The sequence below is a fragment of the Equus caballus genome, chromosome 3 (genome assembly GCF_041296265.1).
Source record: "Equus caballus isolate H_3958 breed thoroughbred chromosome 3, TB-T2T, whole genome shotgun sequence".
NCBI classification, from domain to species: domain Eukaryota; kingdom Metazoa; phylum Chordata; class Mammalia; order Perissodactyla; family Equidae; genus Equus; species Equus caballus.
The window spans coordinates 55107144-55120101 of record NC_091686.1 but is presented as its reverse complement, the minus strand read 5'-3'; the positions used below and the strand labels follow the sequence as shown (position 1 = coordinate 55120101).

Below are 12958 nucleotides of genomic sequence, written 5' to 3'. Positions count from 1 at the left end.
TGAGACTTCATTTAATGAGTTTTCCCATTCCTGCTCACTGGTAAATTTACAAAATGTAGACTAAAGCATTCAGTTTATTGTAAAGAAATATGAAAGGAATATGTAAGGAAATTTGCAAGGAAATATTCAAGAAAATGCTGATCCATGATATTTGGGGTTTATCACCCAGTTTTTATTGCCTTTTGTTTTGAGATTCCCTGGACATCTCCCTTAAGCTCTATTGCTTCTCTACATTGTTGAGGGGCTGGCAGGGCGGGGAGAGGGGAGGCGGAGAGAAGCCTGCGGGGAGGCACTTACTCTGTACTTCCTCTCTTCTTCAAATCTGTCTTCAAACTTTCGGATCTTCTTTTTAAGGCTCTGAATCCTTCGCGTGAGCTGGGCAGGTGTCAGGTCCTCTTGCTCATCATCGTAGGACCCCAGGGAGGAGCTGCGCCGCCTGTGAGGGGCACAGGGTGGGTCAGTTTCCCCGAGGGCAGTCAGCCTGCTGGCAGGGGCTTCGGGGATGAGAGACAAGGCATGCAGGGAGAACGTCCAAACAGTCTCCATCCTCTCGAATACAAAATGTTGACCACTAATTCATTTTGTGAGCTCGAGCTCTGTATGTCCCACCTATGAACAGGTCTTATCTTCTGCAGCTCACACTCACAATTAGCAAAGTCAGGACTGAAATGTGAGGTGCAGACTTCAGAATTAAATGTGACAGTGCTTTGGAAGGGAGATGCTAATGAAAATTCGCTCTGTGAGGTTGTAGCTGGGCCACAGTTCAACTGAAAAATTACAACAGGGCCTGTGTACTAGGATGGAGACTTTCAAACGTGTTCCTCCACAGACTTATAACTTAATTAAAAAACTACTAGCCATCAGCAACATCCCTAACCTTTCTAACGTTACAGGGGTGATACACTTGCTTATCAGCAACACAAAGAAACACACCTCATGAAAGAATGGGAATTTGGAGGAGAAGGAGGCACTTCTGTGTCATCCAGGTATTGCCTACTCTGCCCATAAGCGTAGAACCGAGGAGAGAGCATGGGGTCGCTGTCCTCATCCAGAAGCTGACGAATCAGGCGCCCGGCCTGCGGGGAGAGGCGCGCCTCGTCAGAGTCCACGCTCCCCTGCTGCCACAAGGAGAAAGCAGGGATGGGCTCTGGAAAATAACGAGTGGAAGAGGTCAAAATTATCCTTGAAAGCACAATTGCTTCTCAAGTTTTCTGAATGCATTACGAGGCACTGAATTCAGGAGGCACTGAACGGTTTCTCATTTTAGATTTACAGTTCAGCCTAGGGACACTATGCCCTGACCAGAATCATCAAGTATATCTAATGGCCATCACCGGCTCTGTCTCCATCCTCACTTGCTAAGGCTGCCCTGAGGAACAGCCTTGAAGGAAGGGAGCCAACAGTGTATGCTTCCAACTTGCCCTGCAGACCACTGACAAGAGCTTTTCCACGTGAGGGCTTGATGGAAAAGAAATGCCAGAGGGTCAGGGAGGGAGAGATTTGGCATCACGGCTACACACCCTCCACTGAAACAACTAAGGGATCACATTCATCGTGTGAGAGCCCATTTCTTTAGAAGTTCGTGCCTTCCGTTGAGGTCACTCAGTAAGCTGTTTCGTGTGCTTCTGCTTACTGTGGTGGGATTAGCAAGTTTAAGATGCATGCTTTGCACTCGAAACTTCAGAAGTTACTCAAGACTACAGTTAAAGTAAGATGCACACATAAATTAGCCAAAAAAAGAAAAAAAAGAACACCTTACAAAGGACAAATCTATATAAATTATTTTAGACAGTCTTTAAGAAAAAAACATACTCAGCACAAAATCCTGATTTGTCATTTGGGGAGGGAATAGGGTGATATTTATTCTATTTACTGCAAGACCTATCTCAATATATTCCTTTTCTCTCAATATATTCCTTTTCTCATTAAAAAAAAAATCCTATCTAACATATTTTAAAGATAGATCTGAGATGATGTATGGTATTTCATTTGTAATACTCTCTACATTAAAAAAAAAGTTATGCTTTAAATACACATGTGGATTACTGTGATTTATACAAGGCTGGAATCTGGCCATGATCTTATATTCTGAGATTCCTCCAGTTTGATTCATGGAACAATTGCTCCTTCAGCTATCAAGGTATTTATAAAATCTACAAAATCATCTTAAATAAGTTCTTAGTACTTCATTTTTAAATATCATATTACAATCATAGAACATTAGAGTTGGTTGAAACTTCATATATCATCTAATCTAGTGATTTCTCACCCCGGGCTTCATATTAGTGCCACAGAGAGAGATATAAATAACTCCTAAGGTACTCCCACCACCCAATTAAACAGAATTTTTATGTGAGGGCTCAGATATACAGTACACATATACATACTTTTTTTTTTTTTCTAATTTTGCTGAGGCAGATTGGCCCTGAGCTAACATCTGTACCAATCTTCCTCTATTTTGTATCTGGGACGCCACCTCAGCATGGCTTGATGAGCCGTGTGTAGGTCCACGCCCAGGGTCCAGACCCGCAAACCCCAGGCCACCGAAGCAGAGCTCATGAACTTAACCACTACACAACCGGGCCAGCCCCCCCAACACGTTTAAAACTGCCCGATGATCCTAAATGGAGTCAGGTTTACGAACCACTAATTCAGCCCAAGAGATTACAGATAAGGAAACTGAAACTCAAAGAAGTTAAGAGCAAATACCTAATCAATCACAAGAGTTGGGACTAGCAACCAAATCTCCCGACCCCCAGGACAGCGCTGCAATTTAGAAGGTGGCAGGTGCTTCAGTAGCAAAGACGACTGTCTGAAATTTTTCAAGACCCCACAGCGTGGTAGGAGAGATAAGAAGACTAATTAAAAAAAAGTCAACCTTATATGGAATGAGGTCCATAGGTTTTCAAAATTTAAAGCGTACCAAGTTATCTGGGAACACAGGCAATACTATAAATATTTTGAAAAATGAAAGCAGTGTTAAAGACAGATTCTTGCCTACTGAGTTTCCAAAAGTGGCAGAGACTGCTGGCAGATGCACTGGGCTAAAGCTGGAGACGAACAGGAGTTGCTTCACCATTTGTGCTAACGCTATCAGCTGGCTCCTCCTCAGTGGCAGGGCTCAGATCTGAGCAGCTCAGAAGTGCCAACAGAAGAGAGTAAAATACGGATGGAGAGGTGAGGGAAGACAGGGTGAGTGGAAAGTAATCCCTAGAAAAATAATAAAAATGTAGTGTTCAGCTGCAGAAAATGGAGCTATTAAGCCGACCAGGTTGTGTCTTCTATTTCATGATATTTCATAAGACAGCAGTAATTTTCTGCAAGGACTAAAATCTCTGCAGCCAGAGCGAGAAAATGGTTCAGATGGCTTGAACGGTAATGCAGCATGCAATAAGCACACCACACACTGACCAGGAACAAAACAGGGAGGGGTGTCAGGGGGGCAAGGTGGTTTTCGGGGACAGAGGGCACGGCAAAACAGCCTGATGCTGATGTTGGCATATGGCTGTGCTGGCTAGTCTGACATTTCTACGCATCAAAACTTAATTTGAAAAGGTGACACATTAGATCCTGAAGCCCTTTAATTTGTCTGAACCCAGTGGAATATCTCTTTAAAAATGTTACAACTAATCTTTGACTTAAGTTTTCAACTATGTGGTCTCTGTATACAAAAGATTTTGCAAAAGGAAAAGTAAAGGGGGCTGGCCCCGTCGCCGAGTGGTTAAGTTCGCGCGCTCCGCTGCAGGCGGCCCAGTGTTTCGTTAGTTCGAATCCTGGGCGCGGACATGGCACTGCTCATCAGACCACGCTGAGGCAGCGTCCCACATGCCACAACTAGAAGAACCCACAACGAAGAATACACAACTATGTACTGGGGGGCTTTGGGGAGAAAAAGGAAAAAAAAAAAAAAATCTTTAAAAAAAAAAAAAATTTTTTTTTAAAAATAGGGGGCTGGCCCTGTGGCCGAGTGGTTAAGTTTGCACACTCTGCTTCGGCGGCCCAGGGTTTCGCCAGTTTGAATCCTGGGCGTGGACATGGCATCGCTCGTCAAGCCATGCTGAAGAGGCATGCCACATGTCACAACTAGAAGGACCCACAACTAAAAATACACAACTATGTACTGGGGGGCTTTGGGAGAAAATGGAAAAATTAAAAAATAAAATTAAAAAAAATAATTTTGCAAAAAGAGTGTGTCTCTGTGACTGTTAAGCAAACATGTCTCCAGTAGAAGACACTGTGTGATCCTGAATTAACTACAAAATATTAATCACAGGACTGAGTTACACTTGGTTGATGCTTTGTCACTAACACAGGGCCATCCATCAGATTTCCTTTTTTTAATGCAGCTGTATTTTGTGGCTCCATTCTTGACCAATCGCTTCACTGACAAGAAGACCAAATGTGTCGTTTTCCTAGTGTCACCAGTGGTATATGAAATATACAGCTTAAGAAATTCTAGCTTATGGGTGACATTTTCTCTTAAATCATATAGTTACCATGAATGAACTCATCTGGTTAAAAATGAGAAATGTAAAACCATTATGAATTTCAACCTTAGCAAAATAAGAAGGGATGTTTCAACATTAGTCTGCATGTAGAACAGAAGTGGTTTCTCACCTACAAGACATGAAATGCTTATATGATTTCTCTCTTTCCTTTTCTTCTACAGTCTTACAGTTTAAGACTCCTATTCAAAAGAGTTATAAAATTACATGCAACATATAGCTTAATATAACTAAAGAATCAATAAAGCCCACTATTCCTTTGTTTTAGTCTAAACTGATGTAAAAATATAAGGCTAGCTCCTATTTTGATAGTTGGCACTCAAATAGAAAAATAAGAACCAAAAAGACCAGTGTGGTACATGATAGTACATCCAAAGAATCACCTGCCTAGAGAGCCAGTTTTGAGGGTGCATTCATTCTCAATTTTGAGGGTGACATTTGCAATTGCTAGTTGGGGAAGTATTTTAACCAGTAATTTAAGAGCAATGAAACAGACAAGGATATTGCAAGAAAATTATTCAAAGAGAAAACAGAAAAGATTTGAGGCTCCAAATTGGATTCTGGACCAATTTTTCACACAGAAGTAGGACATGTCTCTCTATTAAAAATTAATCCACCCAGGTCAGCTGACATCACAGAAGGTCAGAAATAACAGAGAGAAAAGCCGTATGCTTGCTATCTAAGCATTAAGAAGACTAGATCCTGGGGGAGTTCCAATTCAGATACTTCAGTACACATGGAAATAAAGGAAATTCACTGTGGAAGGCAGGACACGGCTCTGACTAACGCTAATGTGGTCGCTGGGACATAGCTGCTCTCTGCTTACCTGGCTGGATCCATTTACTATACAAAAGACAACTGGCTACTGAGATGATTTATTTCTAAGAAATCTGTACAGAGTTAAGGAAGCTGATGTTTTCCACATCTCATTTCCAACTGTATGTTATTTAGTTATTACTACCTGGCATGATGTCATACCGTCCTTCAAGGAGCCTACTCAGTACTGTCGGTACTTGTACACCCCAGACATGAAAAGATGGAATCCTCATGTGGGAGGTTCTTTACTTGGGGAATCCTTTCATAAAATTTTCCTCAGTGGTTCCAAATTTTAACCTTAGCACAATGGTAGTCCTATTAAATTGGTCAAGTTGTCTTGCAAACTGTCCGAATTAGGAGGAACCTTAGTAGTCAGCTTTATCAATCCAAACTTAACCCTTAAATTTCATGTGTCTGCTTTGTCCCGATTTACCAATTTAATAAGCAGGCCCTCAATAGCTCCATTTAAGTCATTAATAAATGTGTGGAACGGGGGAGGGCTGAGGACTTTACTAATGAGAACACCCCCATTCGTGTTGACTTCGAGCCACACATTTGCATATTTGAATGAGTTGCTTAATGAGTTACTATCCCTTCTCCATCTCTGACAAGGCTATCGTAAGTCCCTGCTAAGGGCCCAGCTGAGGGCTGTTCAAATGCACCATTTCCCCAATCCTGAGTCAGAAAGAAAGAAGGGAGGATGGTGTGCATGATCATCTTTGGTAAATCTGTGGAGGACCTAACAATTACTGATTTCTCTCAGGCGTTCAGAGCCATCCATGGTCATTAGGCAGAACTGGGCTCTGCTTTCAAAGAAGGCAAACTTAGGCTGGTTTTTCCTGAAACCATACTTGGAAACATTTATGGAAGATAGTAACAACATCAGCTAAAACTCGCATAGTGCCTACTATGTGCACACACTTTTCTGAGCACTTTGCACATATTAGCTCATTTAATCTCTGCAACAAACTTACTAAGTAGATACCACTGTGTCTATTATTCACTATTATCTACTGTTATACCTATTTAAAGATGGGGAAGTTGAGGCCAAAACTGAGACATGTTCACTAACTTGTCCACAAAGCTAGTTAAGTGGTAGAGTCAGGATTTGAACTCAGGATGCGTCTGGCTCTTGCTTAACTGGCACTGCTTAGAAAGAGGCCTCCAAGTGCAAGTTAGGAGACTTTGTTATCTTGAATCATGACTTTGCCTCCTTTGGCCTCAGCTTTCTTTTATCTGTATAATGGGAAGGCTCAAATGGAAGACCTTTAAGATCTCTTGCTTCTTTCTCATTCCTTCAGAGAATTTCCCTTTCAAAGTTATTTTCTATAAGTAGTAAGTGATGGATGAGATATATTAAGTATTTTATGCCCTTTTAAAAATGTTCTTTTAAACTTAATTTCACCAGGACAAGTCTAATAAGATAGCTTAGTGTTGAAACCTCAGCACTTCCACAAATGATATCCTGAAATCAACATGAATTGGCTGACCGGGAACATCCTAATTATGCAACTCTTAAGAGCTTTAACTAACAAAGAATAGTACATTTGATTTGTGTATTCATTTAATTTTGGAGAGTGGAAACCATAATAACAATAATAATAGAGTCATGTGGATAGATCAAATAATGCGTCCTAATACATAGCTACATATAGAGGGGGAAAAAGAAGATAAAGCATGTATCATTGATCTGCCAACAAGCATGGTTAGACTTTGATCCTACATGGACACACTATGTAGGCTATGGAATCTATTTATTAGTTTTATTTCCCTTTTGCTCCCCTGATACAATATGCCCCAGAAGCCAGAGAACCTCATTCCCATATGGCAGCACACACCGCAGGGGCTAGTAGCCAGCAGGCTGCTCATTAAATACTATCTCACCTGATATTCCACGATTCTACATGGATGTGAGAGTGTGGACCATGGCGAGGGCACTGAGAACAAGCAAGCAAACCAAAAAGAGGGGGTTACACTACAAGCTGGCTTGGAAACTGGCAAAGGAGACCTACAGCCTGATATTGGTTCATACGGTTTTGGTAACTATTACTTCCATTTATATATTCAATTGCATTGGTTTCACATTCACAGTTTAAATTAGTGCAAAGTTTATTCCTTATGGAAAGCCACCATTTTGTTCGTTTCTTACTGAAGTTATAAAAAAGGTGATATTCTAGTGATTGCTCTCATCTCAACTACCCTTTATGCAAAAATTCCTTTATTTTGACTGTACTTATGGCTATATTACTGTTATAATGTAACTTGGAAAATTAAAATAGACATATAATAAAAAATGGCCACTGAAAGCAGTAACCAAATGATCAAAACAGCCTTGAAATGAATCCATGTAAATTTTTAAGAGATGCAAGTTCAATGACAAATGCAGTAACTGGCCAAAAAAGTTAAAGCAAGTCATTTCATAAATTACATGGATAACACAATTCACATTCCCAAGCCTACTGAAAAGTATTTTTCCCCAAATAAGCTTTTTTATTCCATGTAGTTTCCCCATACAAAGTGCTGGTTCCTTCATATTATTATTATTTTTCTGGAACAAAATTCTTCATATTAAGTAATGAAATAGTTTTAAGGAACCTATAAGTTAGATTTCAACCACTCTGGAGAAAATTTTCAGCTTTATATTTAGCCTCTTTAAGTGTGCTGGAAGAGATTATAAATTTACGATTAACCAAGATAAAAATAATCAAACTGAATCCATTTCAAGAGGAGGAGGAGGAGGAATCTACCTGCCCCTTTGGTGAATAAACCATCAGGATAATGTGGCTAATTTGAATTCTGACCCCAAATTCTAGTTTTTATGTAGAGTTTTATGTTAATGATACGCGGAGACCAAATTATTGAAACCCAAATACAGCATTTGTTTTGGCTACTGCTTTTTTCTGTTATTTGGGTGACAGTGGCTACCATGGGACCTTTTTTGTGGTGGTGGGGTGTTGTTTTTGATGTATGAATTAGGAACACACCCGACTACTTCAAACTGCACAAAAGAATAGCAAAACACTGCCCAGGGATGGATCAAATTAAAAGCAAAACAAAACAAAAAACCAGCATTTTTTTCCCCCCCAGTGAACATATCGTGAGCTGGGATGGTCTCACAGAATTGCAGGTCCACTATCCAACTACTGAAAAGAGCTAGAATGTGTTTCTTAGACTGCAAAGAGGGAGAACAAGAATAAAAAACAGTTTGTTTTCGCTTCCCTAAGCCCTGGACGCGAGGGGCATAATGGGGCTATTTTTCACCTTATGGTCCTTTTTGGATCACCGTTTGGTCCTTCACCTGAGATCATCAACACAACGAATAGCTGTAGTTAACAAAAGGGGGAGGCAGAGAAGACAAGGAAACCCAGGTGCTTTTAAAAAAGGCTGGTTTTTCACAGTTGTGGTTCTCTGCTAAGCCATTGTGTTAAGCCACACGGCTGTTCTCAACTCAGGAGCATCATTTCTCCCTCCGTGGAGCCTTCAAACACACATGCTGGAGAGGGCACAGGGCCTTTATTTTGGGTACACACTGATATATGTTGGATGCAGACACGGACAGGGCAAGAGGAGCAGCTTCACGGGACTGCTACAACGTCCTCCCTGACACAGTTTTGACAAAAGGAGGATTCCCTCTTCTTCCTTACAAGTCAATGTCTAACATTTTTGCCAACAATCTCTAGAAAAACCAATCTAAAACACTGTATTACAGGCTTTCAACAAGAAGCACTTTGATTCCGTGTTCTCTTTGATAAGCAAATCCTTTATTTTAGCTAACCTGGATTTTTAAAAACCTACCCATAAAAACAAACAAAATATCCTTCCTGAAGAATGGGAGGGAGAAGGAATGAAGGAGGCCGGCTGGCGTGCAGGAGGGCAAGATCAGTTACACCTAAGTGCACACCGCTTGCCTCTACTCTGCTTGGTACTACCAGAGGGAAAACGCATACACTCATCCGCACTCCTGCTGAGTTACAATTAAAGAAAGGACAGCAAGGTGACACTAGAATAGAGAGCAAGCACATTTTCTTTCTTCGATTGCAATTACTCCTGGCAGTGTTAAACGTGACACATTCCTATGGCAGGGAAAGGATTTTTCGGTCATTTAGAAATACAGCTACGTCTGCATGGATAGCGCTCTCTCTCGTACATCCACACGACTACATGCCTCTCATTCATGCTCATTTATATCTGCTTTTCCATTATTAAATCATCCAGGTGTCATTTGAACCTACCTTCCCAGCTTTTCTCATCACACAGTGCAGTCAGGTCCAGCTGGGGTACTTCAGAGACAAAGCTCTCCTGCTGGTCATCGGCATCTTGAGTCCTCTGCAGTTTGGTGTCAGGTAGGCTGGGATGCTCCTGAATCTTCATTGTGGAGCTCTGCAATAACAGCACAATGTCCCCAAATATCTACTGCTCACCAAAACCCAAAAACGTCTGCAGCAATTCCACTCCTTTAGCACGAAACCTCCCAAGCCACAGCTGCTGATGCACCCAGCACAGAAATCACAATCATAGATGGGTGCCCCCTGGATACTAGCTGGCCACTCGCATGCAAAAAGCGACCATCCATCTGCGCTCCTGTAACTTTTCTTCTGTGAGAAACACAAGGTGACTGCCTCGGGCTGCTCTTCCTGATAACTGCAGGCAGCTGACAGTCTTGCAGATTACTGACTGGGGCCAGGGATGAGGGAAAGGAGTTTGTATTTCCTTAAAGCAGTAAGGCTCTCCAGAATGTAAACAACAACAACAAACTAGCTACTGCTGTTGCTAAGGCTGTAGAAGCAACATGGTGTCTTCTGCACGCAGACTTCTTTGCTCCGTAGGTAAACAGTCCTGCAAGCCCAGGAGCAGAGGCTGTGTACACGAATGCTCTCCTGCTGGCCCTGCAGACTCAGACAGATCAATTAAGCGGGGCTAGCTGCACATTCCCAGATTTCCTGTGGTTGTTTTCTCCCTGAGTGTGGGGAGGACAGACTATTTATGGAGGAGCACTGGGTAGTTAAAGCATTGTTGCGCAAATTCAAACAGCACAGGGGTTTGGCGTCTCATCGCGGCTAGCAGTAAGAAATACCGACTCTGGAAATGAGCCAAAATTACACAGGGAACATGGCTTTTTTTTTTTTTTAAGCAAAAAGCCAAGAGCTGGCAAGTCAGCGATGCATAATTTATATCTTGCAAATACGCGTGTCACCTGTTTTCCTACTATTCATTTACTCTGAATATAAATACTCAGCTACACTTGGTTTTGCTCATTAGTGGCACCTACACTGGGCTAGGATAGCTGGGGGATGAGAAAACCCTCCCCCAAAGCTGCTATTTTAGAGAAGTGATTTTATGTAAAAAAAAAAAGAAATTGCATTGAAATTATGTCTTTTGTACCTTGCTCTTTTGATATCTTGTAAACCCAACCATTGTCACTCCCCCATCTCATAAAATTATAAACATAAGTGTTTATTCACAAATATATTTCTCAAGTAGCACAGATCTGAGCCAAAGATTTTCTTTAAGAATAACTGGAAATTTATCTTAGCAATATACTTCATTAAATGAAAAAACATCTGGAAATCATAAATGATTCCACTAATGTATGAGAAATGTTCTTATGCTTAAAATAAAGCACTAGTAAGACTTGCAGCTACTTTTAATAGCTATTCAACCCACTTTCAGATCACCAGGGGAATAACAGGGCTTTTACTATTATGTTTCCATGAAATGATGCACGAGGACTGGTATTTTCTTTTCATTTGGGATAAAATTAAATACTGTCAATCAGTTAATGACGAGCTACTCAAGTCAGACGTCAAGTACATCTGGGGCGTTAAGACACTTAAAAAATGCTGTTTGTCTATTGGGGAAAAAAACAGATTATGCATTTATGCCACAAAAATTATTTGTTCCTTGAGCTGAATTCTAAGTGGATCAGAGCTCAGCTTTTTAAAAGTTACAGGGTCAATCAATGACCAACTGCTTATGTGTATGTGTCAGAATCCGTATACAGCAGATAAACATTTTCTCAATAAAGATTGCTAAAAAAGGGAAGAAGAAATGTGATCTTATGTTGTAGGTATGGCATTTCCTTTATGAGGAACATGTATCAAGCCACTGACACTGTACCGCAAGGGAGCGGACCTGGATTTTGTGTACAGGCAGACTTGGGTTTGAATGTGACCGACATTTACTAGCTTGGTGCTCTGACTGGGCCACTTCACTTCTCTGAGCCTCCATTTCCTACTTTATAAAATGGCATTAATATAATACCAATCTTGCAAGGTTCCTTTGAAGGTCTGAGCAAAGGTATGAAAGGCCTCTAGCATAGAGCCTGAAGCATAAGAGACACACAGATGGAAGCTGTCATTCTTTTCTTATTATTAGGCACCATATGAAGATAAGTAAAACATTGCCACATCTCCAAATGCTAGAGAGAGCAGCTGGAGATGAGGCATATACGCTGCAACTCCAGGTGAAACGTGCTACAACAAAGGGTGGAGCAGTTTTAGACGCATTATGAAAAAATATTAAAGAGCCACTCCTGTTCCCGTCATGACTCAGCAACAGCAATTTTGATTTGGGGGCAGACAGTGCGGGTCAGAGGGGTCGGGGAGGAGCGAGGGGCAAGTGCAAAGGCAGGCCTGAGCACAGGGCCGCTGGGTCACAGCAGGAACAGAGGTTCCGGGCGGCCAGCCCTTGGGATAGGAAGGGCGGTGGCAGATGGTGAGGGTGCGGGATAAGCAGATGCTGGACTGAGAAAGGCCTCGGGGTGCTGGCTAAGTTTGGGTTTTATCCTGTAGTAGATAATGGAAAGCCACTGAAGGACTTAAAGAACAGAGAAATAATGGTCAATGTGTGTTCTCCAGGCTGATGGGAATGAACCCTGGGGGGAGGACCTACAGGCCTGAGAGCTGCAGGCAGCGTCTTCTGCCAGCCCCAGTGCCCAGGCGCTGCCCTGCTCCCTGTGGGCCTGTGTCCCCTCAGGGCACTCAGGAGTCTTGCAGTGCTTGACATGACAGATGGAAAATCCCCAAAGTCCACACACACACACAGACTAATTTAAAACTGTGTACTTTTTATAATTGCTACATCTGAATTAGTGCCAATTTCAAAGAAAATTAAAATGAGATAATTTCTCCTGTATTTTCTTTCTCCAGAATGCATGTATTCATTCCTTCGACAACACGGTCTGGGGCACCCACCTACTCTGTGCTGGGCCCTGGGTGAGACCCACAAGCAGCCTGCGCCGAGAGAGCTCGCATTTCGTGCAGCAGGCTCAAGGATGCTCCGTGGAGCTCTGAGCACAGTGGCTTTTGGTGCAGCACAACAATGGACCACCTTGTCAACCAGAGCAATCGAATGAAGTCTGGGAGTCAGGAATGTAGGAGAGGGCGAGATTACCACCGTGGGAAGTAGGCAGGGATAGGTAACCTCTGTGAGATTCTATTATTCCAATGAGAAATCAGGTCCAAATTTTACTAGTTTATTTAATAATATAATCACATATTATATACAAATCAGGCTGCCTATTATATGTCAGGGGCTAGAGATGCAAAGATAAAATTATTCATTCATTCAAGAAATAAGTTTCAAGTATCTACTGTGTGCTAAGACAGTTTTTTAGACAGTGGGGAAACTTCAGTGGA

At 41.8% G+C, this 12958-nt stretch overlaps 1 protein-coding gene across 19 annotated transcripts in view; it reads right to left on the bottom strand.

Moving 5' to 3' along the window:
- FAM13A (family with sequence similarity 13 member A) overlaps window positions 1-12958 on the bottom strand; it is a 316899-nt gene that overhangs the window by 25102 nt on the left and 278839 nt on the right. For all 19 annotated transcript variants that reach the window (XR_011437490.1, XM_070263412.1, XM_070263416.1 and 16 more), the window contains 3 exons: window positions 9554-9701; window positions 934-1147; window positions 298-436 (listed from right to left, as the gene is read on the bottom strand). Coding sequence is in view for 18 of the 19 variants with exons in the window: in XM_070263412.1 (XP_070119513.1) it covers window positions 298-436; window positions 934-1147; window positions 9554-9701 (501 nt within the window). In the remaining variant the exon portion in view is untranslated. The remainder of the gene's footprint in view (window positions 1-297; window positions 437-933; window positions 1148-9553; window positions 9702-12958) is intronic.